The 26,147-nt window shown below is 55.1% G+C and overlaps 7 protein-coding genes across 7 annotated transcripts; 6 read left to right on the top strand and 1 right to left on the bottom strand.

Annotated features, from left to right (window-relative positions):
• Positions 1-1,115: 1,115 nt before the first annotated feature.
• CGGC5_v007403 (Satratoxin biosynthesis SC1 cluster protein 4) lies at positions 1,116-2,536 on the top strand (the record flags this gene model as incomplete). The annotated part of the gene is made up of 5 exons (XM_032035983.1): positions 1,116-1,268; positions 1,329-1,816; positions 1,868-1,932; positions 2,005-2,057; positions 2,105-2,536. The coding sequence occupies 5 exons, from the start codon at positions 1,116-1,118 to the stop codon at positions 2,534-2,536; spliced, it is 1,191 nt and encodes a 396-aa protein (XP_031885220.1).
• Positions 2,537-3,199: 663 nt separating this feature from the next.
• On the top strand, positions 3,200-4,971 carry CGGC5_v007402 (alcohol dehydrogenase; the record flags this gene model as incomplete). The annotated part of the gene is made up of 3 exons (XM_032035982.1): positions 3,200-3,476; positions 3,546-4,713; positions 4,773-4,971. 3 exons carry the CDS (start codon positions 3,200-3,202, stop codon positions 4,969-4,971), a joined length of 1,644 nt encoding a protein of 547 aa, XP_031885041.1.
• A 1,288-nt stretch (positions 4,972-6,259) lies between these two features.
• fsf1 (putative mitochondrial transport protein fsf1) lies at positions 6,260-7,525 on the top strand (the record flags this gene model as incomplete). Its single annotated transcript, XM_032035981.1, has 4 exons — positions 6,260-6,363; positions 6,459-6,592; positions 6,674-6,768; positions 6,836-7,525. The coding sequence occupies 4 exons, from the start codon at positions 6,260-6,262 to the stop codon at positions 7,523-7,525; spliced, it is 1,023 nt and encodes a 340-aa protein (XP_031885218.1).
• Positions 7,526-14,241: 6,716 nt separating this feature from the next.
• On the top strand, positions 14,242-16,627 carry lkh1 (Dual specificity protein kinase lkh1; the record flags this gene model as incomplete). Its single annotated transcript, XM_032035980.1, has 6 exons — positions 14,242-15,162; positions 15,217-15,298; positions 15,351-15,698; positions 15,755-16,217; positions 16,272-16,359; positions 16,415-16,627. The coding sequence occupies 6 exons, from the start codon at positions 14,242-14,244 to the stop codon at positions 16,625-16,627; spliced, it is 2,115 nt and encodes a 704-aa protein (XP_031885219.1).
• Positions 16,628-17,781: 1,154 nt separating this feature from the next.
• CGGC5_v007399 (uncharacterized protein) lies at positions 17,782-19,696 on the top strand (the record flags this gene model as incomplete). Its single annotated transcript, XM_032035979.1, has 2 exons — positions 17,782-19,578; positions 19,634-19,696. The coding sequence occupies 2 exons, from the start codon at positions 17,782-17,784 to the stop codon at positions 19,694-19,696; spliced, it is 1,860 nt and encodes a 619-aa protein (XP_031885216.1).
• A 1,155-nt stretch (positions 19,697-20,851) lies between these two features.
• CGGC5_v007398 (uncharacterized protein) lies at positions 20,852-22,952 on the bottom strand (the record flags this gene model as incomplete). Its single annotated transcript, XM_032035978.1, has 2 exons — positions 20,852-21,174; positions 21,224-22,952. 2 exons carry the CDS (start codon positions 22,950-22,952, stop codon positions 20,852-20,854), a joined length of 2,052 nt encoding a protein of 683 aa, XP_031885217.1.
• A 1,097-nt stretch (positions 22,953-24,049) lies between these two features.
• On the top strand, positions 24,050-24,847 carry ARL2 (ADP-ribosylation factor-like protein 2; the record flags this gene model as incomplete). Its single annotated transcript, XM_032035976.1, has 6 exons — positions 24,050-24,108; positions 24,161-24,271; positions 24,322-24,338; positions 24,385-24,530; positions 24,581-24,661; positions 24,716-24,847. The coding sequence occupies 6 exons, from the start codon at positions 24,050-24,052 to the stop codon at positions 24,845-24,847; spliced, it is 546 nt and encodes a 181-aa protein (XP_031885262.1).
• Between the last annotated feature and the right edge of the window lie 1,300 nt (positions 24,848-26,147).

Below are 26,147 nucleotides of genomic sequence, written 5' to 3'. Positions count from 1 at the left end.
GTCGTGGGTGCGGGGATTCGAAGAAACGCGGCAGCGGCCCGGACGCCGGCTCTCGGACCTCTCTCAGAGCACAACATATCCGGCACATGTGATTGGTTTACGGAGGCATATTCCCCCCAAGGGCTAGCAGCCATCTGAGGTTCAATCTCCGTCCGGTTAGACGAACCACGGAAAGATTTGGGAGACGATGTCACGGCTCTTTTGAGGAACTCGGCAGAGGTCGTCTTGGTTGGCGAACTGAGCTCAGCTGGTTGCGCTCAGGAAGAAGCTAAGACGGCACGACGACTTGGATGCCGACTGATGAGACGGCCGACGACAAGGTAGCGCGTGCAATGAAGTACTCGCAGGATCAGCCTTCGAACTGAGGCTTCATCCAATGATTTCTGCTGCATAAACTCTCCGTCAGCTCGTTGCTGATTCAGGTACGGAAAGTTTCCAAGGATTTTACCACCACTTGATGCCGGTCCCTGGGTGGGATGTAGCCCCTCCCTTCTCGTGGCCGGAAAGGGAAAATTGACGAAACCAAGATGCCATGCAATCAAACCGTTGAAGAAAAATCGGCCCCCGACCCGTGGCTGGCGCCATGGAATGCGGGCCATGCTTCTCGAAATCTTGGACGGGCCTCCAATGCCGCGTGTGTGCTGTGACCTCTGGGTGGGTACGCTCGAGATAGCATCCTTGCACATGGCTGACGATCCCCTCAGCCCTCCGTTTGACTTGGGCCAGGGGCCGCCGCAGGACCAGTCCACAGAGTGCGTCGGGGCGTCTTCTTTCGGTTAGGGATCGACCTGTCAACCGATGTCCCCGTGTGCGGTGGATTTCGTAGATATGAAAGGGCCTACGGGGGGCCGCCAAGCCGTATTCCTCGCAGCGCTCCCGTGAGGTCTGTCGATGACTGGAGTACAAGTCTGGCCTTCATTGCCCTTCCCCAGATCCAGTACCACTCCTCTCCTGTTCCCTGTCCTAGATTGACTCGTGGAGGTGTAGGGATGGCCAGATGAACCACGGAGCTTTAAGTGACGTCTGCGCCCTACCTGGATCCGGGATCGACTCTCTCTCGTCCTCTCTCTCCTCTTCTTCGTTGTCTCCCATTCGAGGTCGACACCTGAGGCACGATGATTGGACCAGGCGGTGATGCGCCCATGGCGCTGGGCGTCCTTTGGGGCTTGACTGCCATGGCATTGTGCTTCGTCATCCTGCGCCTGTGGACGCGGCTGGGTGTGCTCTCGGCGTACGGGATGGATGACCATTTCTTCAACTTTTCATTTGTGAGTGTTCGCGGTAGTGATGTTGAACGAGCCATGCGCCTCTGACTCTTGTGTTGATAGGTCCTCTTCATCGCCTACGATGTCATGATCACGATCGCATCGTTCTACGGCTTCGGCAGGGATATTACGGAACTCGAGACATCCTACGACATTTCTCGAGCCATCTTATACGAAGCCATCGGGCAGACTATCCTCGTCTTCGGCACCGTCGTCTCCAAGACGTCCCTTGCGTTGTTCCTACTCCGACTGGTAACTACCCGCCTACACCAGTTCATCATCCTCTTTCCGGTCATCATCCTCGGTATCTTCGTGGTCGCGTCGCTATGCGTTTTCTGGTTCTCGTGTACGCCGGTCGAATTTCTCTGGGATCGACTTCTCCCAGGCGGCTCATGTCCCATCGACCCGGGCCCGATTGCGACGGCAGCCGGAATCTGGAGTGTGGTGGTCGATTTCTGGTACGCGGTCACGCCATGGGCTCTGCTTTGGAACCTTCAGATGCCCAAGAAGGAGAAGCTTCTCATCAACATGAGTATGAGTCTGGGCGTCATGTGAGTCAACCTCCTGGGGTTGAATTATGGACATCAACTGATTGCTCTCAGTGCTGGAGGTTGTGGCATCCTGAGAGCCTTGGAGTTGAAGAATCTGAGCAGTGCCAACTTCACTAGTGAGTTGTCCTGAATTTGAGAGTTGGCTGTGGCGAAAGTGAGGGCCAGTCACTGATGCGATTGATTTGCAGAGGATACTGTTGGCCTGATAGTCTGGCACGCGGCTGAGCTTGCCACAACTTTGGTAAGATACTTTCAAGTAAAACTGAAGACATTCACTCACTGTCCTAGGTGTGCATCGGCATTCCAGTCTGCCGCCCTCTGTTCAAGGAGTGGCTCAACCTATGGACATCCCGAAGCGGCAGCAAACGCACCGGTCCTTATACCAGAGACATGACTGGATCTTTCATGATGAGAACGATTGGAGGCACCGACTACACCGTCCGCATCGGCCTAAAGACTCCAGAGCTGGATTTGGGAGGCCGCATCGGCGAACGAGGCGGTTACGAAACGAGCGGCACCGAAAGATCAAACGGCAAAGACGAATATGGCGACAACAACAGCGTTGAATCGATTCTCGGTCCCGAGCTCAGGAGAGCCGCAACACGCGAGACACGAGACGGACATAATCGAGGATGGTCGAACGGGTCAGGAAAGGGTGCAAATCATGATATCTGGGTTAAGTCAGAGGTTGTTGTGAAGTCCACGGCGAGAGATGAATGAAAACGACAGAAAACATAGTCAGGATACTTAATTTAAAACGTCACGATCCACGACTTCCGCAAGCTTTCACAAGACTGCGCTTCGAGGTTCAGTTTCTGCGGCACATGCGCCTGTTGGAACAGAAGGGGAAATCTGCACGAGTCCTGCCAAGCCGGACGCAAAGAAGTGGCACAGCATGGCCGATGTATCACGGCCCGGGGACATGATGTCCGCACATTCGATTGGATCGCAACTCTGAGATCAAAGTATGGCCAACATCCTTTCGGAAGTTGATCCGGCTCCGCAGAGGGTCGATGTTGCAACCCAGACTCGCAGGTGCGGACACCCAATCTACTCTTGCATCTAAGACCCTGACTTCGTGCCTTTCACGCCAATGTCCAGATATTTTCTCCAATGCCACAGCTACGCTCCGGTGGTTTCTTATGCAGCTAAAGGAAATCTGTTCCAGGGTCCTCCTCTTGATCCTGTGCCACGATGGCCAGACCTAACGGATACCCCAGCAAATGCAGGCAAATCGCATCACATATTAAGTGAGCTCCAAAGCAGTGTGCCATAAAGAGCGAGCTTGTTCGTGTCTGCACTCGTGACTTCTCTTCGTTATCTTCACGCGGGCCACATTTGCTCCTCAATTCGCTGAGAGACCGTTTCTGCAATCTCATCGTCATGTCGTTATGGGATTTCATCGTTGTTGGCGGTGGCCTTGCAGGCTCCGTCATTTCCAATCGTCTTCTTCACAAAGTCCCTACTCTGCGGATCCTCTTGGTTGAAGCTGGTCCCAACGTCAATGGTCTCGAGGCTATCGCCTATCCCAACACCAGTACTGGTGCCGGAAGTGATCTCGATTGGGGTTATGCTTCTGTCCCACAGGTAAACCTCGACAACCGCTCAATTGCCTCTCCGGCTGGAAAGGCTCTTGGCGGAGGAACAGCCATCAATGGACGTAGGTCAAGCTCGTCTAGCCGTCTTTCTCCGCAATCCCTCACGGCTTTTTGCTGACTTGAATCATAAGCGGCCTGGGTTCGTGGCCACACAGTAGACTATGATCTTTGGGCGGAAGAAGTTGGCTACAGTAGGTGGAGCTACGAAAGCCAGCTTCCTTACATGAAGTTGACCGAGAAGTTCTTCGACACCAGCATCAACCTTTCTCAGCACGGCTCCAACGGCTCCATGGTCATCCAGGGCGTTACTCCCATGAACCGTCCGTTCCCTATGCGCGAAAAGCTGGCGGAGTCCTACGAAGCCCTCGGTGTCTATGCTCTGCCCCAACTTGATGCCAACGCGGGAAACCCTATTGGGTACGGTGACCTGCAAGAGAACCGAGCAGAGGGCCGCAGACAACTCTCATCAGAGGCCTTCCCTTTGGATGGGGTCACCGTTCTGACTAACACTATGGTTGAGCAAATCCTTGTCGAAAGGCGTCTGAATAGCACTTCGATGGTTGCGAAAGGCGTCCGCCTGCAGAACGGAACAGAGTACCTTGGCGGCAAGACGATTCTCACCGCGGGTGCCTATCGCACTCCTCAATTGCTCATGCTCTCTGGTATTGGCCCCGCCGAGACGCTCAAGGAGCATGGCATCGAGGTGAAGCTTGGCCAACCTGAAGTTGGCCAGAACCTCCATGATCACATCTTGATGCCCACCGCCTGGAAGGTCAAGAACGTCTCCGAGGGTTGGGCTTATGAGTCGGACAACCCCCTTTTCAAGGAGCCTCAGTACGGCCTGGGCAACAAGATTGATTTCCTCGCCACAACTAGCCTGCCTAAGGAAGGTCTCGCCGCTGCCATCGCGGAAGATGAGGGCAGCGAGCCAGGCCCAGATCATCCCCTGCTCCGTCAGGACCGGGCACATGTCTCTCACTCGTTGCAGTACAACGGCGCTTCGACAGACGGCTCCGCTATCCTGATGCTGTCCATCGTCCTTATCGATACTTCGCGGGGTTCTGTGGGCATCTCGTCGGCGAATATTAGCGACTATCCCGTGATCGACCCCAACTACCTCAGCACGGCAGTCGACAGGTACGCTGTGCGCGAAGCTCTCAAGTTTGACACCAGGCTCCTCGGAAGCGATCTCACGCCAGTTGGCCGTGACATCCTCGATGGCGAGTTGGCAGTTGACGCACCACTTACGGTGAACTCTTCTGACGAGGCATTCGCTGCCCGAGCTCGACAAATAGCAGGGTACGTTATTTGTTCCCCTAGTCTTCCATGTGAGATTTTGAAAACTGAGATGTGAACAGGTCTTGCTTCCACCCGAGCGGGACTGCTGCTATGGGCAAAGTCGTCAACACTGACCTCAGCGTCAAGGACGTCGAAGGTCTCTTCGTTGCGGATTCATCCATCTTCCCGAGGTCTATTTCCGCTAACTTGCAGGTTGCCATGTACGCTTTGGCACTCCAGGCAGCTGATATAATTGGGGGTCACGAGAGCAAACGTTGATAGACGTGGGAGGATTTCCAGGGCCATAGATAGCGGCAAGAGCCCGTACTTGACTCAATCAAAGACTGGTTCTTCGCGATCATCTGGCTTCTCTGTTTGGTGGACGCTGGCGGCGTTTGCATGGTTCTCGCCTCGGATAACGAAACCGTGGGCGACACAATTGTCATCGTATTTCAGTTCTTTCAACGCCACGATGTAAGACCTACATAACATATTAGCAGTTTGCGCTTTCTTCGCCCAAACTGAGAGAACAATTTTGCAAGTATTTCGAATGTTTTGAGAAGATCTGTCACGTAATCTTTTGCGGTCACCGATCTGTGTAACATAACTTTCCGGGTCTTACAAGTTCAGTGAACCTCATAGTAACACGAAGCAAGCAGGCGAATGACACCACCAATCAATATACCTAGAATCAATGACATAAATGGTAACACAAAGGATAGAAGAGACTGCGACACCTATAGCACCAAGGCGTGACAACTGTCGGCCGCCTTTGGGGTATTGTTACCCGGACGACCCCTCCTTATGCCCCACTTTCATGCAGGCTTTATAGAGCACATTTCGACATTCTCTTTCATCAACCAGCATTGGCCTGCTGGCGAAATGGCATCGCGTCAGATTTCGGCTGTCTCCAAGTCATACTCTGAAGATTCTAGGTTCGATCCCTAGGTAGGTCGCGTTATCTTTTGCTTTTTTCACCGACGCCCTCCCAATATTTTTCGCATTCATGAAGACAGTTGGAGTTGTCTGCCTATAGTTTTGTTTTTTCTGCTCCGTGATAATGTGATTTCTACCTTGCCTTACGCCGTTTTTTACGGCCTTCTTGGCAGGATACTCAATTGATGGCTGCTAGCGCTGCAGTCTAGACATCAATCAGAACGATCCCGTCCATGCAGCCCGCAGCCAACCGATACCAACCCCTCCCACCCGTCACCACCCGCCGGCCTTATCTCCTTAAAGCCTGCCCGCCAAAGACCCCTTCGCTCCACCACCTACCGAGATCGGGAGCACATCCGACGATACCCATTTTGCAGCACATCTCTCAACCACGCCTTTCGCAAACCCGTCATACACGCCTTTTCCCCAAAAACCTCACCGCCGTCCCCCCTCCTTCAGCAGTGGCCGTACCACAGCGTCGGCACCGCTCCCGTCGACCGCGTTACCCCTCTCCTTACTTTACCCCTCACGACCTCTGGGCGGCCTTCAATTGCGAAGCGGGCGAGGTTCGCGATCCTCCTCTCTGAACCTCTTCCTTGGTGTTTTCTGGATAAACCACAGCTTTTACAACATGTCCGCCTCTTTGCCCGGCAGCCGCGAGCTGCCCGCCTCCCAGTATGACCTCAGCACCTACTGGGGACGCGCACGACACAGCATGGGCCTGACCGACCCAAGGTACGAGTTCTCTCTCGCGCAACCCACCCCGCCGCGGCGCGATGGTACAAGCCGTCTCTCTTACAGACCCAATGCTAACATGTCGCGATCTACAGCACCCTGCTCGTCGGCAGCACCGGTCTCGAGCAAGCCAAGTCCCTGCTCAGCGACTACAAGCAAGGAAAGATCCCGACGATGACGCCAGAGCTCTGGAAGGCCAAGAAGGTCGTCGACTCTACCCTCCATCCAGGTGCGACGAGCCCACGATCCCAATAACCCCCCCGCGCGCGGGCTCGTTGCGCTCCGGCTAACACAGGCACACGGCCCCCAGACACCGGCGAACCGGTCCTCCTCCCCTTCCGCATGTCCGCTTTCGTCCTGACCAACTTGGTCGTCACGGCCGGCATGCTCCAGCCCGGACTCGGCGTGAGTCTCCATTTTCCTCCTGCCGCCCGGCACTTACACTCCGAGACCGATCTAACAACCCCGATAGACAGCAGGAACAATCGCATGGCAAGTTGTCAACCAGTCCCTCAACGTCGCAATCAACTCTGCAAACGCGAACAAATCCTCCCCCCTGACCTGGCGCAAGCTCGGCGAGTCCTACGCCATGGCCGTCTCCGTCTCCTGCGGTGTCGCCGTCGGCCTCAACAAGCTCGTCCCCCGCCTCCGCTCCCTCTCCCCGGCGACCCGCACGACCCTGACCCGTCTCGTTCCCTTCGCCGCCGTGGCCTCCGCTGGTGCCCTCAACGTCCTTCTCATGCGCGGCGAGGAGATCCGCAAGGGCATTGACGTCTTCCCCGTGGTCTCGGACGAGGAGCGCAAGAAGAAGGAGGCGGAGGGCGGCGACGGCGCCCAGGTCCAGTCCCTCGGCCGCAGCAAGAAGGCTGCCACCATCGCCGTCGGCGAGACGGCCGCCAGCCGCGTCTTCAACTCCACGCCCATCATGGTCATCCCGCCCCTTGTCCTCGTCCGTCTGCAGCAGACCCAGTGGCTGAAGCAGCGCCCCCGCATGACTGTGCCCATCAACCTCGGTCTCATTCTGGTGACGAGCTACGCCGTCCTGCCTCTTGCCCTCGCCGTCTTCCCCCAGAAGGAGAGCATCAGCGTCGACAAGCTCGAGCCCGAGTTCCACGGCCGTGGCGGGGAGAACGGCATGGTGTGGTTCAACAGGGGTATCTAGACTACTTGCCATGCATCCAGACGGTCGTCGTGAAATACCGCACAAAGGCTCTGTCAGGGACCTGATCTTTCAACGTAAATCATGCTGAGCCGAGGGGAAGGTCTTGCCGAGCGTCTTTTTGAAGCTCTTCTAGAGGTCTTCACATTCGTCAATCAGGGGGATCTCCGTCCCCAGAACAAGCGCACCTGGGAATCCGGTGTCAGATCGGATGTGTTAAGCGTTTCACGCCCCAAGTTTCTCCTTGGCACGGGAGCTCCGTCGATCTCACATCTGACTGTGCTCTGTACGTGGGAGGATGCCCATGGAGTGAGCTGTATAGAGATCATGCCTCATTTGAACGGGGCATCGTCATCTAGATCGTTCATCGTTGTCTAGATCGTCCAGCGGGCGAAAACGCCCTCGGCCATGCAAGGCCTGCTTACATACGCATGAGACTACGCTAGATAGAGGGCATCGTAATAGCAGACCCCGGGTCATCCCGTTCTTGAAGCTGAACACAGGCTGAGCGCAAGGCGATGTGAAGATGTGTGGGCTCTTGTAAACCACGTCGGCGTAGGTCGATCTCTAAATGGGTGAGACGGGGTATGGATGTGGCTTGGGAAGCGGCGCGCGCGAGGCTTAATAGTGACAGCTCATGGATGGCGCAGCCAGGCGTCCTGCAGACTTCTGGACAGCTTCCTGGATGTGGAAAAGCCGCATGTAAGATTTCGAGATCTTGCAGGAGACACACAGAAAGACATGTGTAAAACCGTTTCAGCTGCTGACGCTTGTCTGCCCCTCGGGACGTCTTTTGTTCTTGCTGACGTCGACGCGGGTCACGTCTTGGTTCAGACGGTTTCTCGGTCCCGTAATAAACACTTGGAAATGTGTCCGACGGGGTAATCAGATGCCGTGACGACGACAGAGACACACAGAGAGAGATAGTTTGGTAACAACAATGAAATCATACGGGTGGGCAGCCGGTGCCACTAGCACACCACCACCTCAAGACTTGGGACGCTGCACTTGGCGTAAAGGGAATCGCCACCAGCCGAGCCGGCGAGGAGGGGTCAGCGGGGTTCAATAGGTGCGTTGTAAAGGCTGGAGAAAGGGCGTTTGGCGGATAAGAAACCGATCGCACGTCCGCCCGCGACGGTACTTGACGAGGCGTGTCTTCCGCTCCTTCTAGTCTGTTCTCAGGACGGCCCGTGGATGGGCCCCCCGTTTGTGCCCCAACTAGAGACTATTCTGAGGTTACCTCGCTGCGCATTCAGAACGCCGGCTGCGGTGAGCTGCCCTGGCCTCAGGCGGGACGGTGCGTTGAATGCTTCAAAGGTGAGATAGATATGAAATGCCACAAGGAGCTAGTCATGACTACTGCCCACGATCTCTAGCAGGATCTTGTGCGGTATCATTGGTTGCGACTTTGCATTTTACCTTTTCCCCCCATAGAGGTTTCTGTGATGCCCGTAGATCTGGACCTGGGCTGCTTCATTTGGCGACTGGTGACGGAAGTTCGGGTTCCCTTGGGGAATGTCACGGCTTGATGCTGCCGGTTGCAAGAAGTTGAGACCCGTATGTCTGGACTCTGGACAGAATTCCGAGAGCTGAAGAATGGTACACCCGGGTAAGTTTTGGGCGGAGCACGCGAACGACAGGCTGTGACATAAGCACGGATCGAGCTGCAGAAACAGAATAAGACACTGGATGGCCCGGCGGACTGTCTCCCCTCAACAGACTGAAACTTCGCAGCCGTCAGTCGGGGTGGCATATGGCCATGATGAATCTCGACCTGTGAGGCAGGGGCGGAGATAGCCAGGCTCGCCCTCGATACTCGCGAGACCGGGTCGGGTACGATTGCTTGTCGTAGAGTATGATGGTGCCAATGTTGAATAAGGAAGGCCGTTGTTTGGCAGCGCCAATGTTGACAACAACGAATAATAGTCAAGCAACCCCAACTTATTCCAGGCTTTAATGAGGGGGAAATATAGGTAGGTTCTTCTAGGCTTCCCATCACCAATGTTTCGCAGCGAGGCACGGTATCTGGGCCTATGCCTGTCTGGTCTCGGTTGCCACGGATTCGATGTCCTGGAGTCATGCACGCACTTTACGCCACGTACCGAATGGGGACCTTTGCAGAGGCCGTGAGCAAACGTCGCCGCGGTTGCGGGTCACTCTCGGATGCCCCTCGATCTTGCGAGCACAAAGATGTTGACTCTTCGGCCAGCAGATTCACCATTACAAGAACGGACTAATGGCGGTCGACGGAAGAGCAGATTGTATCGCCGTGCAACTTTGGCGTGACGAGAGTTGTGACTTGTGGATGGTGGAGCAGTGGGCAGCAAATGCACGCAGGCATGTCGATAGTTGAGAGGGAGGGGCTGGCTGATGACTGAACCGGCCGGAGCGTGTCCGGTTCCCTGTCTTATGGGGCAGATGGCACAGTGAGAAAAAGCGTGTTTGCCTGCTGTTGTCTTGTCCCATGAGGGTCGATTTGGTCGAGGACGTCTTTCTTTTTCCCTTTGGCTCAAAGTCGTGATGGCTGCTACCCTTCGCCTCTTCTCCTCCACCGCGTCGCGAACTGCATCTGTGGTTGGCTGGTGGAGGTGAGGACAGGGCTCCATTGGCGCATCCTTGGACGGGAGACAGGGATATAGACGCTAGAAGATGGTGCTTGGAGATGCGGCGGCGAGTGCGCTGTGCATTTGTGCACCGGGGTTTGCTGGAGAGAAGACGACGGGATCAGATCAAGAACAACTTTCCGTAGGGATGTCGAAGACCAGAACAGCCTGTGCTGGGCCATTGAACGCTTCCATCGTCGCAGCCCATGCTTAATCTGTTCTTGTCGAACGTCGTTGGTGCGGAATGGTGTTTCTTTAGCTTTTTCGAATGCGATCAGATCTTGGCCGACTGCCTGGAATGTGTGGATCATGCTTTGGGGCTTGTTTGGGGTGTTGAACTGGAGCCCGCCAACGCTGTTCGCCAACGACTGCCACGAGGCAACGAAGCAGTAGGGCAACGCGATGCATTGCCAGGGCACGCAAGCCTGCGGGAGACGAAGAGGCCACCGAAATATTCACTCGAAGCGAAGACGTGTATCCGCGGCGTAAAGTTTGCGAGAAACAAGGGTTCTCTCCCATTCGCAGCCCCATCGTGTATGTGCTTCTTTGACGCTTCTGACGTATTGCAGCGTGGGACAGATATGGGATTTCTGGGAAGTCAGTGTGGTCACTAGGGCGTCGTCGCGCAGGAGCATCCGCAAGGTACAACAGGTACCTCATTACGCAGCACCGGCGCCGTCAGGGCTCGCCTTTGTCAGCACTCAGCAGCTGAACCCGACGTGAGGGATGCCAGTCTGGCTGCCCAGTGCCTCCGCTGTAATGCCTGTCGTGGAGCGGTAGCACTGGGGCCGGTTGACGGTTGGCGGGGACCCAACCGTCCATCCATCACAGAGGGATCCATCACCCATCCATTCTTCCGCTCATCCATCCACTCAGTTTCGTCAGTCAAGTCTTCGTGTTCAGACCAGACCGGACTGGATCAGGCCAGGCGAGGCCAAGCAGTCTAACCTACGGTGGTAGACAAACGTGAGATTGTTCACACCAAGCGGCGGTGCGTGCTCCCGTTGCATGATGGAACAGTCTGCACATAGGCAGAGGCAAGAGGCGATTGCTGAGTGGTGAAAGGCAGGGCGCGAGGTGACTCCGGGAGAGACGACCGTCCAGGCCAGCGGGACGCTAAGCCCATACGGACGATTGTCGGGGAGGAAGATTGGCAGGCGTGAGGTTGGGGTGGAGGGCAGTCTGCAAAGCGACCCGCTGAGTGCGTAAAGTGGGTGAGGAGGAACTCAAGAAAGGCTTTGGACTGGCGACGGCGATTGGGAGCCGTCCCCGGCCGGCGGTTTGGCGTGTCTTGATTTCGCGAACGTGACAAGGCTTGGGGCCCTTGAACAAAGTCAGAAGGTAAAGTATCCGTAGAGCAGAGAGGGCCCCGGGGGCTCCACGATTGGGGTTTCCACTGCTGGGGACGGTCGATTTTTGGAGATGGTGACCGCCGTGACACTAGACGGGGCATCGTATGAAGGGTGAGACATTTAGGCGTGAGGCATGCCATGCTTCTCTGCCAAAGGCACAGAGTGTCAGAGGGAGGTTGAGGCCAGGATGCCACGGTGAGAATTCCTCAAGCTCGGGTCGTGGGACGGGGCAAAAGGCTGATGATGGTGAGGCGGTTCTGGCTTTGACTGGTGGTGTGTTTTCGGGATGGAAAGGGAAAGCGCGCTGCAGTGACGTTCGGTTCGAGTTGAGGGCGCTGCTGGACGATGGCCGTTGCGGGGATGTGTGTCGGAGAGCATATCAGCACGGTGTAATTGTACAAGAAAGCCGGGTATGTCACAGTGCCCCGGATACCTCCAAACTGTCCTGTCAGCCACAGTGCCTAACGCAGCCAGAATCCGGCCAAGCGGACTGCACCAGTGCCGCTTCCTTCGTGCGTCTTCCTGGCGGTCCTCTGCTAGCGCAGCTGCCATGCCACTGGACTGGCCGCCCTTCTCGATGCTTTCCCTCCGTGGATAGCGGAATTGGATGTCTTTTGTCACCGGCTCGCACGGGGGACAGGCACGCAGGCAGTGGTTGTGAAAAAGGAGACAAGACAGCGGACTGATTCGAGTCCTGAAAACGGTCAGAAACACAGCGACCCCCAAAAGAAAGGACCCAGGTACGGATCCCAGGCATCTACACGTGTAAGGGAAAATACGACGCAGCAAATGGCCAAAAATGAACTGCAGGCTGGCATCACTGACAGGGCTTACGAACCTGGTCCCCGCCGGATCTACAGTGGAGGGGAGGCTAAAGCACGGAAACACTTCCCTCGGAGGCACCCAAAACACCAGAGGCACTGTAGCTGCAGCTCCAGCAATTTGGAAGTGAGAAACCCGACATGAACGCGACAACGGAACGCCTCAACCTTCTCGCTTAGCCCTCGGGGGCCCGTACCGTATGGGGCTCACTGCGCCTGTACCCAAATGACCAAATCACACTGGAAGCCCCTCAGTATTCGTACATACGTAGATGTCACTGACGACTGCACCGCTCCCGCTGCGTCAGGAACTTTCCCTCCTGGCGCTCGGGCCCGATACTTATCGGCTGGTCGAATCTGCAGCCAGAGAGAAGTACCTGCCTTAGGTAAGGTACGTCGAATGTCAGTACCTCTCGGTTTCTGCGTTGCATTGCCGTGCCTTGCGCTTCGCCTCGACTGCCTTCGCGACTGACCTGCCCTGGGCTGCCCAGGTTGCCGCCTCTTCACCTCAGGCAAACACCAAAGACCGGGCAGACTGCGCCAACGCCAGCACCAGCACTAGGTAGAACCACTGAACCAGCGCGACCTTGCACCCACCTTCGTCGGCGATATCGACTCTACGTGATTTTATGCCGTTCATCTTCATAGACTCCAAGACACGGACTCGACTCAAAATTAAACAAGTACTTTCCTTGATTCGTGACCATCCATTGCCTTCCAGCTTCGGACCTCGAGTGGGCTTTACTGGACCCGTGAAATAACGAAATTTGTTTCCCTCGGACCTTTTGGTCTGCTTTGGATCTTCGTCCACCCTCGACATCCCCCAAAGAAGACGCCGGCTCGCACATCCACCAACACCAAGACCGGTACCTCGCAGCGACACCAAAAACCTCATCACCGCAAAGTACCTTTTGCTCGCGCTCACCTCATCCTCCCTCCCCTCGTCCACTTCCACTTCCAATCCCGCTTCCATACGCACACACACACACGGCGGTACACCTCCTTCGCGTCCGCAGGTCCACGCCAACGCCAGCGCCGACTCCCACGCCCTCGTCTTTTGGTCCTCCAGTCGTCGCCCATACTCGTGGGCGCAGACAACCAATCCAATCGTACCCACATTTGGTCGCCTCCTCCCGTCAGGGCCCTCCGCCAACCTACACCCACGGTCCACGGACAAGCCAGCTACCGGCCGCCATCCCTCGGAACCTCGTCACTTTTGACCACAACGACCGCAGACTGCTTGTTTTTCTCTCAGCTCTTGCCTCCTTCCTCTCCATTCTTCCTTCATCCACCTTTGTCTCTCTCACCATCCTCGACGATACCATCGTTTGCTTCGATGTAGCACGTCACTTTCCCCCGAACCGAATACCCTCGATACCACCAAAACTCAACGTTACCTTTCGACCTGCACCCTACTAGCCACAGGTCGTGCACGACTCGGGAAACATAGGCCGAAGACCCTTGGAGCCCTTTCCTGGCTTAGCGGTACCGCAGCAGACGCAGACGCAGACGCCGACCCCCCAGCAGAGACGCACGCTGCTCTTTGCCCAGCACCCGGTAGTGTCCTCTCAGCCAGTCTCCGCAGGCTCAGTGCTCTACCCCCAAGAAACCCCAATAACCAGGGCACTGTGATGAGCACTGCTCACTGAGTCCCTCCATCGTCCGCTTTCTTTCATCCCCCAAAAATTGCCTTGGGCGACCAGAACAGCCTCCACTGTTTGGATTTGAGAGAGTCCCCCAAGACCGGGCACGTACCAAGCACCCAGCGCCCAGCACCAACACCCACCCACCCACACACACCCGCCGGCAACAGAGAAGGCACTGCGTGCGAAACACCACCCTCTCTCTCTCTTGCCTTTCCCTCGACCGTCAACCTTCTTTCCTCGCCCATCGCTCCTTCCCCTAGGTCAATCTCACGACACCGGGACCACCAAAGGAGAAACATGTCGACTCCGACTACGGCTACAGCGACATTACCTCCTCACTCGCACTACCACCATCCTCATTATCCGTATTCTCACCAGCCGTACCAGGCGTCAACCGCTACGGGCTCTTCGTATCGTCAGCCGGCGAACCCAATCCTCCCCACTTCCTCCTCGACGGCGACGACGAGGTTGCCTCCTGCCTACACCAGCCATTCCGGCGTCTCCTACACGACCTCCTCGTCTTCGAGTCACGCCGGCTCAAATGGCCTAGGTCTGTCAGCCTCGTCTGCTACTTCGAGGATCAACTACGACGCTTCGAGTCCCGACGCGAACTACTCGGTCACAGCAATGCCTACCACACACGCCCAATCCTCCCAGTCCTCCTCCGGTCGCAAACGAAGACGATCCCAGGGACCCGACTGGAACAAGTTTTATCAAAATGGTCTGCCCAAAGAGGTGATCGTCATTGACGATACCCCCGAACCGGAGCAGGGCAAGGCGACCGGCAACGGTGTAAGGGTCGTCTCTAACGGCAGCGTCAATGGCATGACCACCAACGGTGCATCCAGCACACGTCCTGTTCCTAAGAAGCGAAAGCGAGACGACGAGCCTCAGCCGTACGATCCTGTTTACCACAATAAATACGCTGGATCTCACACAACCACTCCCCATCACAACGGAACCCCGAGTGGCTCTACCATTTCCACCGACCGGACGACGACCTCCGCCATTCACACAACCGCTGCCACCTCCTTGTCCTCAAACGGCCAGGAGTATTACGACGCTCAACCAGGACAGAAGAGAAAGCGAACTCGACAGCAGATTGCTCAAGAGGCAAAGAAGCGCGAGGTTGAGCTCTCGGACCCATTTTCCAGTTACAAGCCTCCTCCCTACCCTCCCAAGAAGGCCCAGGAAGTGCACGTTAAGGTCGTGCATGACGTGAGTGACTGCTGCCCCCAACCATGACCACACACGGTGCTAACCTGAACACAGCATGCCTACAACAAAAATGCAAAGGTCGACGACGACGATGGTCACTACATCGTGGTTCCCGATGCAGACCTGACCGACAGATGTAAGACTTTTTCTGGCCACTTTATTGAATCTGCCACTAACATCGTGTGTAGACCAGATGGTGAAACTGCTCGGCCAGGGCACCTTCGGCAAGGTCGTGCAAGCCCGAGACAGAAAGAGGAACAAGGCTGTCGCCATCAAGATCATTCGCTCAGTGCAAAAGTACCGAGATGCTTCGCGCATAGAACTCCGAGTCTTGGAAACACTGCGGCAAAATGATGGCGACAACCGCAATCGTTGCATCCACCTGAAGGATTGCTTCGACTACCGCGGCCACATCTGCATCGTCATGGATCTGCTGGGACAGAGCGTCTTTGACTTCCTCAAGAGCAACAGCTTTGTGCCCTTCCCTAACAGTCAGATCCAAAGCTTCGCTCGGCAGCTCTTTACCAGCGTTGCATGTGAGTATATTCCTACCGTTCAACAGCCGCGGAGCCAGTTGCTGATCTGTTTCCAGTCCTTCATGATCTCAACCTTATTCACACCGACCTGAAGCCTGAGAACATCCTTCTGTGTGACAGCGCTTATCAGACATTCACGTACAACCGAAAGATACCATCGTCATCCCAGACTGTCAACCGCCAGGCCAACCAGCGAAGGGTGTTGCTCGACACTGAGATTAGATTGATCGACTTCGGCTCAGCCACCTTCCAGGACGAATACCACAGCTCGGTGGTCTCGACACGACACTATCGGGCGCCCGAGATCATCCTAGGCCTTGGGTGGTCGTTCCCCTGCGACATCTGGAGCATTGGCTGCATCCTTGTGGAATTCTTCACCGGCGACGCTCTCTTCCAGACGCACGATAATCTCGAGCATCTGGCAATGATGGAGATGGTTGTCGGCCACAGAATCGACAGCAGCCTCGTCCAGGCGGTCAACAAGATGGCTACCAGGAGTGGTGGAAATCCTGCTTCCAAGTAGGTCTGCAACATCGTCGACGTCGAACGCTCGCTAACCTCCCCCGTCTTTAGGTACTTCAAGAGACTCAAGCTCGACTACCCCACAGCAGAGACAACACGTGCATCCAAGAGATTTGTAAAGGCGATGAAGCGTCTCGAGGTTGGACAAACCCCTCTTACACCAGATTCGACAACGGCAGACTAACACGAACCAGGACATCATCCCATCGAACACCACTTACTTTAAGAACTTCTTGGATCTTCTGCGGAAGATCTTCGTCTACGATCCCCAACACCGCATTACCGCGAAACAGGCGCTGCAGCATCCCTGGTTCAAGGAGCCAGCAACGCCGGACGATGGCACCGAGGCTGCCAAGATCCGACTGGAGCGGATGAGATCGGACGATTCTCACAGGATACACGCATGATTTTCCTTGGGTATACACAGCTTCTTTCAAACCCTTACGTCTATAACGAACAAAGTCGAGCATGATATGGGAGTTGGCCGGTTTGATATCAGGTCTGTACGATGTGGGATGGACCAGGGATTCGGCGCTCGTGCAACTTGATTTATCGGCATCGGTCTCGATCGGAAGAGGCCGGCCTCGTCCTGCCTCTAGTGGCAGGCTTGATGGAACATGGGGCATGGGGGAGACTTTTATTATTTTTGGGTTGGATAGGGGGTCCACGCTCGAAACAACACGATTGAGTAAATCAGGAGCGGCCGACCCGTGCGCGGATTAAGCGTTGCTTAGTAGAGACGTCTCATGAGTGAGCGTGCCTTATCGCCAGGCCCAATAGAGCGATTCTCCTCACCACGGCAGTCTTGCACGGCTCGCCACTTTGCTGGTTCTATCTCGGTTTGACACTAGGAATTGCTTGACGGCAGATAGCATTTCGGTGCCGATATTGTGTGGTCTTCATTTCGTAAGTTGCGCATTTGGGATTCCGTCTCCATTTTAGGTTTGTTGCTTACGTCTTTCTAGATCCACCTTGGTTGTTGCATGATTCGTTTCTCTTTTGATATACGCTGCTGCATGCAGACCGCCAACCCGGGCACACGTGACCATTTGCAGATGTCGCAGAGGCGACCAACTCTCGGCCCAAGGCAGTCCAAAAGATGAAGTTCATGTGTGCGACGCGGCCTGAATCCCGGCCACGGCCGATCTTTGGGCCCAGAGTCTTTCCCGGTCATCTCCTCGGCTGTGTTTGAATAATGATCTTAACCAACAAAGATTATTGGCAAAGATGTTTCGTTCTTACTTCAGTCAACAGGGTCGTTCTTTCTTCCGAAGCTCGTGGCTCTTTGTTCAACGACACAACTTACCAGATTGTTCTCATTGTCGACGACCAAGGAAGCGTTCGGGGGCTTCTAAGTACCAAGTGTTTCCACCGAGGACGAATGTTGGCACTGCGGTCGTTATAGAAAGGGTCCATCCCCGGCATGAAGACACTTCAATTCAGTCTGGTATAAACACAGAATTACCGACGAGACCACCTCCTATATCGCCATTTCTTGAATGAGTCGATTTTCGAGAACACAGCAGAGATCTTGCCATCTAAACAACAGACTTCCACCAACATGTCAATCACTCTCATTGATGAGCTGACAGACAGCAGCATCAAAAAGCTTGCGCGTTATCTCTACTTGCCGCCAAATTACAGCATCGCCAATCCACCGGATGAATGGTTCAGAGAGCAAGAGGCAAAGCTCAGTCAGCTTCCAAAGGTGATGCTACGTCCCAAGACGAACTCACTGAATGTGATAGATATGATGAAGCGCGGACTCATGAACGTTACCGCTAGGCAGTCGCTCCCCTTCGTCCCAGACGCAGCGATGCTCTGCCACACACACAAGGCCCTGAACCCTTGGCGTATGCGCTGCCTCTTCGCTCTGCTTGCTTCCGAAGTTACAGACAAATTTGAGCGGATGCGCCGCTTGGTCCGAAACAAGTCTGATCTCGCCCAAGAACCTGACTACCAGGAGTATGTCCGTCGCGTCACCAGCATCCAGGGTCTGTGGATGGACCGCGCCACGTTCGAGCAGTTGTACGGTTACCCGCCTGTCAAGACGGAAAGGGTGCGATCGCAGTGCGAGGCGTGCATGTGTGCCGTCGTCGGCGGCGATACGCGTCTGCTGGTTGACCTCCGCGCGCATCTGCTCTCTCGTGCTGGTTCATACCAGCCGGTCTTCCTTCGTGTGGTCAACGCCTGGATTGATGCCTTTGAGCAGGGTGCCGGTGGCCTTCATGCTGAGAGCGCGGTGCTCGGAGAGAAGCTGCGCGCAATCCGTCGTGAGATTGGTGTCCGGCGATATGAACGTCGAGAGCGTGCCCGACGAGCTGGGAAGAGTATTCCATACTCCAAGGCAAAGCGCGATGATAACTCGATTGCGAGTCTTCCGCCGAAGACCGAATGGGGCTCATCTGGACGGCCCTCGACGGCGTCAGGACCGGCCAGGGGCTATGATAGCCGACACGGACAGCATACTCCGGAGACGTCACACCCGCGGTCCAACCACTCCTCGCGCGTGTCCGGCAACACTCAGAGTCCCCGCCAGAACCCATTCGAAGACGATTTTGAAGATGACGAAGTGAACGAGGGCGACGAGACTAACGCAGGAAACGCGTTTTGGCAAGACGAGATGAATAACTACTATGAGCGTCAGGCTGCGCAAAACGGTGGACGATCTTTCGATAGAGCATCAATACACCCCGGACTCTTCGGACGCGAGTCTCGCGAGGTTCTCCAGCACGCTCCTGAGCCGTCGCAGTCGAGAAAAGAGACAACTCTTCCTCAGCAGACCTCTGCCTCAGCCACGCCAAGAGACAGTGCACGCAACTCTAGGCATTCAGCCCACGCACCACCCCCGACGTCCAGCTCGAGACACCAATCCGATGCCGCTCGACACTCTTACCCCAGAGATGCTTCAGAGAGAACGTCTGTACGCAACCCCGATCAGTCTGCTCGTCCGCCACCTACATCATCCCAAGATACACGCGTGCCGAGAATCCCCACCACCTACCATTCCGCCGACTACCGACCAGGCGATATCCTTAGACCAACCACCCCATCTGTCGGCACCTCCGAGCATCAGAAGCAAACCAGACTGAGCGCCACTCGCATAGAGACCCTAGGGCAGAATGCCGTTCCCCAGCCGGCGCCGTCCCTCCGTCGTCGGCCTTCGACGACGTCAACATCCTCGGTCCCGGCCTCGATGGTCCAGCGAGAATCCCGGGCTCGTGCGGAGCTTCAGGAGATTGCGAATACCCTCGGAAGAGAGAATAATCGGGCTCATGGCAGTAGCAGCTCGGCAAGTCCAGCAAACCAAAAATCCGCCCGCAGTACTAACCATTCCAGCACCCGCGCAAGCGAAGCAGTGAGTCCCCCCTCTTCCCGTCGCGTGAATAACCCCGTGACACAGGACGTAACAGCGGCAGGAGTCCACCGGCCTCCGGCGCCCGTTTCGACTGTTCGCAGGCCTCAGGAAGCGGTGAGCGGCGCGGCCAGCACGGCGCGTAAAGCATGGGAGGCTAGGTTTGAAGCGGAGGGTTTGAACGGTTCCAGTAGTGGTTCCAGAGGCGATCACGGATCGGGAAGTAGAAGCAGCTGGTCGTCCACGGTAGAGTCCCGCCGCACTTCTGTTTCTCTTCCGCCAACAGTGTCTTCTGGACAGTCTAGACGTGAAGATGCTGTATCTTCCTCGTCGACGCCCCCCTCGGAACATGCCCGCCCGCCCCCGGCGAATCAAGATCATATCTGGAGCCAGATCATGGGCGGCTTCCGGAACGGGCATGATAGGTATGCCGATGATGCCCAGACCGTGATATATGGGGATTCGCAGCGGTAGGTTATTTTATTAATCGTGTAGGATTTGCGCATTTTGTTTGATAGGATTAGCATAGCGGCGAGCACTATGGGTAGGTCTACGAGAGTGCACGTCTTCTGTTTCCCATTTTTAGGCATCTCTGCTCTCCGTTTTGTCACTGGCATCGGAGACTGAAAACAAAAACTTTTGAGCTATCTACCTAGAGACCAGTGACATTCCAAGGTTTTCTAAGGTCCGGATCTGTCGGCCACCCATAGTGGCATTGAGGAGTCCCAACCTTTGCACGAAGGAGCAAAACCAAGCTTCCCATGACCAGCAAACCCTTCCCTTCTCCCCAGACGGTCATTGATCCGGTCCAATTCCACAACTCTGGCAACGTTACGTCTTCCCTCGGGTACTCTGACAAATATTATGAGGCTCAAGACACGGACTGAAAAACTTGGAAAGGAAAAGACAGAGGAGAAAGATTCGGAGGCGGCTCTCTCGAACAGTTGCGTGGGTCTGATGGTCAAAATCTTCAGACAATACACTTCGCGGTACTCCGGGGCCTCTCGATTGCTTGCGGTAGAGGGTTTGCCCCCGCAACCCGTGCCATTCTCATGATTCTCGAGAGATTCGTTGACTCGGCGTCAGCAAACTCATTCGTTATTGCACATTCTTGTTGTCATTCTTGTGGCCACCGTTCACGGGTGACGCTGCGACAAAGTCAGTAAGTTGCAACCACAATAAGCGAAGAAAATCTTACATCTGTGACATTTCTAACTCTCAGCGTGAGCTGCGTCGTAGACCTCTCATAGCCTCAAGTAGACGCATTCTAGACGTTCTAGTATGTATCATCACTCTCGTAGTCGGGGCCGTTGGGGAACTCGACTCGCGGGCAGGAGTCCGCAACCTTGACGGGCGAGTGAGGCTTGCCAGGGTAGTCATAAGAGCACTCAGATTCGGCGTAGAATGTGCGTCCGTTGCCGGCGTTCTTAGCCCAGTGTACCCAGACAGCTTGATCGTACCAGTCGATACCATTCGGCTTCTCGACCTTGTAGACCTGGTTGAGCATTCCAGAGGGTTCAAACTGGAACGACTTCATGAATTTGCTCATCCACTGATGCTTGTCGTCCTTGCCTTGGACCATAGCATGCATGACAATGCCTGCCGTTTGTTAGTTGGTTGATATCCAGCAGAAATATGAGAAACTCACGGTGAATAGGCTTGAAGTCGGGCCGATGGAATCCATCATCGACAGCGTCGGGGTCACGCCACTCGTACTGAGCATGACCGTGAAACATCAAAGATGTCTGAGAAAGCAGTCGGTGGAGCAAGGCGCTGCCAACACCGTTGCGGCGATGATCAGGGTGAACGAAAACAACCACCTTCGCGGTGTCTGCAGCGGCGCCCGTGGTCAAGCTAATACCCTTCTCATACGGAGCAAGGAACCCAAATCCGCAGATGGTCGCATTATCATTCTTGGGCTGGCTTTCCAGCAGATGTTGGAACTGCTGCATATACTGGCGATGGGCAGCACGGGAGGGCCAGTTCTTGGGATCGCGGAGGTCGACGCTCGTCTGAGTTGCGACGACGAAGGGCAGCTTCTCCTGAAAGCACTCTCTCAGAATGGACTCGAAATGCTGCGTCGAGACGTTGGTCGAGTCGGCAAGAGGCTCCTGGGCCGTGACGGAGAGGTTGTAGGTCTTGGCGCAGCCATTGGCGTCACTCGGTGAGGCGGGACGGAGAGTGTAGTCGGTAAGAGGCTGCACCTTGTGCTTCTCTGCCTCCTTGGGCTGGGGCAATCGGCCAACGGCTTGGTCTTGAATCTGCTTGACCGTCTTTCTGGCTCGGTTCTTGATGCGCTCCTGTTCCTGTCGCTTCATGATCTTGGCACGAACGTCAATCTCTTTGTATACCAGTACATTGCTGGTCATTCCTCGACGGCGATGGATCCAGTTCTGAGACATCTTGCCCTCCTCGTCGCAGTCGATCATTGTGTTGGGCTGCTTGACTTCTTCCATCACATCTCCGGTCTCGGGATCGATACCAAACTCGTACTCCCAGTCGTCGCGAGCGCAGTCTGACAGTGAAAATATGATACCTGTAGGGAGATCTTGGATCCATTGCTCGACGATGGGACTGGGTGTGAACGGCGCAACGCGTGAAGAAACACTTCCATCGTTCGAAGACTCGTCGTCAGCGCTAACATCCCAGGAAGACCGGCTGTTGCTGGACTCCCGTCCGGTGTGATGTTCTCCATTGGGGATTGACTGCAAGGCATTCTGGGTGAGCTGAGCACGATCGACTTCCTCGTTGAACACGCGCGTGATAGGCGCGGTGGGACGACCGAAAGCCGAAGGGCCACGGGAGTAGTCAGAGTAAGCCATTTCGGAGTCGGTGTGCAACGAGCTGCCTCTCTGTTGCGTGTTGCTTGTAGTGGAATTCGCCTCCTCCTGAAAATCTTGCTTCTCAGTCTGTCCTGCCAGGAAGTAGCGATCGTGATCTCGAGTAAGCACGAAGTCGCTGCCGTAGCTGAAATCGCGGTTCTTTTGCGGAATAGGCTCCGGTGATTCAGGGCTTGACGGGATGTTGCTGGCAGGTGAGGTAGGGCTTTTCCTGTCGGGAAGAGGAAGATTCTTGTCCCAGCGGATGGAGGTTCGCTGAGTAGGTTCGTTTACCTTAGGGCCAGGGCTTCTCGGGATGGGAAAATAGAGGGAAGGAATGCCAGGGACTCGAGGTTTCTCGTTGGGACTGTCTTCAATCGGCAGCTGCATTGGGGAGGAAGCCGCAGTGGGGCAGGGCATGCTGCTCGGGGAAGGTATACTGCCTGCAGAGAAGGAGCTGATGATGGCTCGAGGGTAAGGGCTGCCCTGGCGGCGACGACGAGTGTTCTCATCTGGGGCTCTGCCTCGGCCACCGCGCTCTTGATCTGCCTCAGTCATTGTAGTGACTTCTTCGTTCTATCTCAAACGAGTAGACAGTGTGGTTGAGACAGAGAAATCAAGCACCTTCGGGGCTGGTAGTTGTCTGTTGTGAGATCAGTATAAAGGATCCAACAAAAGATTTTTAGGCTGAGCAATTGTTGCTGCTCACACTTACAGGCTGGCTTGGATGAAAGGGGTGTTAAGGAAGGAAGACCAGGATCTCACTGCTTTGCCTGTCGGCTGTGAAGTTCTTGAGAGGGAAAGAGGAGGATGGGTCTCGCGTTTGGGCGTTTTTGGCCGAAAAAGAAAGGAAGAAACGCGGCAACCTGTAGTGAAGGAGATCAGTTGCCTCTGGCGCGACTGTGAACTTGGGTAGGAAAAGTCAGGGCAGTGCCTTGACTTGTCTCACTGCTACTGGTGTTGTAGCCAAGTTTCACAAAATCTGTTGTGGTGTGGGAGAAGGAGGAGAGGCAGGTGGGTGGGGATGGGGAGGGTAAGAAGGAGAGGAAAAGGAAACGAACGGGTGGTCTGGCGCAAAGTGTGGGAGAGTTCTCTGATATCAAAGGCAGGAGCAGCTGCTTTTTTAGGGAAGGTGCCTTCCCATCAGATAGGGTTAGTCTTCTCGACTCTGGAAGAAAGATATGATCCAGGCTTCAGAACGCAAAGACGCTAAAAATATTCTAGGTGACTTTGAAGGAGTTGAGTTTGAGCATCTTCATCGATTTATGTATATTTCACTTATCTCTGACTTAACATTTAGGTAATAAATTCCAGAACTTAACAGGTCAACTTGCTAGAAGTACTTTCGGTATTATCCGATTCGAAAAGATATTTCTATCATAGACGAGGACGAAAATCAGCTTCAAGTGTAGTTGTTGAAGTGGTCGGTGTACTCGGTGAGACGCCAATGAGCTGCCACTCACCGAAGCTAGACCGAGACCGCATGCCCGATGGTGTCACGTGCCCAGCTTGGTCCAGTCAGGCACCCGAATTAGAGCAGTCTGCATCGGTCAACGTGAATAATGCAAGGAGCCGCATTACGATAGACAAATCAAGAATCTTGCAGACGCCCATTTCAGATACCTTATACCACAGACCATCACGCCTATCTTAAAATGCTGTCCATCTTGCGAAAAGCCCGGGTAAAGGACAAGGAAATGCGAATCCTGATGCTGTCAGTCTGCGAGTGCGCAACACTTGGCCGACCCCGCTGACAGACTCACCAGAGGTCTTGACAATGCGGGCAAAACAACGATTGTCAAGAAGATCATGGGAGAGGATGTCAACACGGTGAGCCCAACATTGGGTTTCATCATCAAGACTATCGACTACGATGGGTGCGTTGAGCGTCCTCCACTTCCCAGTGCTGCTGATTGACACCGCTCAGATACAAACTGAACATCTGTGGGTGATTCTCTCATACGGGTGACCAGCCCTCTGACCGTAGCAGGGGACGTGGGCGGCCAAAAGACGCTGCGATCATACTGGCGGAACTATTTTGAGAAGACAGACGCCCTGATCTGGGTCGTCGACGCCACAGACCGGCTGAGAATCCAGGATTGCATGGAGGAACTGCATGGGCTTTTGCAAGAAGAGGTCTGTTGGATGCAGACCCCTTCTCTCGATAGGGCTGACATGGATAACAGCGGCTCTCGGGAGCCAGTCTCCTGGTTTTTGCGAACAAAACGGATGTGAACGGATGCATGGATGAGCAGGAAATACTCGATGTACGTCCCGGTCACCCCTGGCGACCCGAGGCTGACACGCTGACCTTTTCTCAGGGGTTACGACTAGAAGCCATCAGAACGCATCGCTGGCACATCTTGCGATGTAGCGCCATGACAGGCACCAACCTCAAGGAGGGCCTGGCATGGGTTGTGGAAGACGCAAAAAAGAGGCTATTTCTGTACTAAGGGGCTTGCTTCCCGCTGTTATCGACAAGCGAACATCATGGACATGGAGCAGAAAGGGAGGCTCCGCGGTTGACGACACTCGAGGATGTCCCGGCAGTCAGCACAGCTGGCTGCCGAGTGCGCCGTTGGAGGCTGGTATGAGCTGGCAGAAACCAGCATGAAGTCCCTTAGGTCAAAAGGGGCACGGCAGGGCATGACAATGTGTTCTGGAAGCCTGGTCCCACGACATACCGGATCCGATGGGGTGTTACGGCTCGGAAGCCAGGATCGAGGTTGTGTAATGGGTCGCAGATAGATGGATGACCCGGAGGTTGAAATGCAGCGCATCCACGCGGTGAAAAGGTGCAAAGGGGACTGCTATTAACATTGGAAGCCAACGTAAGCTGAGGCTGAAAGCTAAGACCGGAAGCTTGTCGGATTTCTTTGCGTCTTACGACCTGGTGGTTATTGCTTAAAATTGGGCCTCCGCTGGCCCGATGATGCCCGAAAGATTGTTGCTTGGTGCTTCAGCAGTGCCGAAGAACTTGCCAGCTGTTGGGCACGCGACAAACAACGCTGTTCGTGCCTTGAGCACCGTTGGACGGCTGGAATAGCAGAGGAATTGTGTTGAATGCCAGGACATCCCTCCATGAAATCATGGTTTGAAACGACGTGATTGAAACGCTCCCGCTGGCCAGTGAGGTGCTTGAACGGCGAAATTGGTGCGGCCCCAAGTCAAGGGATCTCAGGTACGAGCGATATCCCAGTGTGAGACAGGGGTTGCAAGTGTGGAGAAGCCAATGGTCCGAGCGCCCAGTCTTTGCCTGAGGTAAAGAAAGACGGGTACGTACCTCTTTTACGAGCTTCCTTTGTGTGTTTTGTTGTTTTTCATCGAGTTCCGTGGCTGCGCTGAGCCGACTTGGGCTGGCTGAGCCGAGCTGAGCTGAATCTTCGTGCAGCTGGATGAGCCGTTACTGAGAGGATTGTACTTCTTTCTACCTGTGGTTATTCAGAACGTTGGATGAGATGGACGAGAAGCAGCTCTGAGAGATTGGTCTTTTAGCGCTGAGACTTGGGGAAATCAACACGAACGACGGGCCCAACGTCTGTTCCCAACTCTGTGAAATTGTTTGGGGTGCTGGGCTGTCATCTGTGACCAGTGCCTGACGGTGCAGTCTTCGCAGCCAAGGCTAGACCAAGGACAGGGCAAAGGTATTCGGCGGACGTAGCATTCGTTCTCATATGTGTGTCCCTGGTAAGGTAAGGTAGGTAGCTAGGGCCCCAAGGCAGAAAGGTCGGGTCGCCAACGCGGGATGCAACA

The sequence above is a fragment of the Colletotrichum fructicola genome (assembly GCF_000319635.2).
Source record: "Colletotrichum fructicola Nara gc5 chromosome Unknown KSG_Nara_v1_contig04, whole genome shotgun sequence".
NCBI classification, from domain to species: domain Eukaryota; kingdom Fungi; phylum Ascomycota; class Sordariomycetes; order Glomerellales; family Glomerellaceae; genus Colletotrichum; species Colletotrichum fructicola.
Note: the sequence above shows the minus strand (reverse complement) of the source record. Positions and strands in the feature narration are given on the sequence as shown.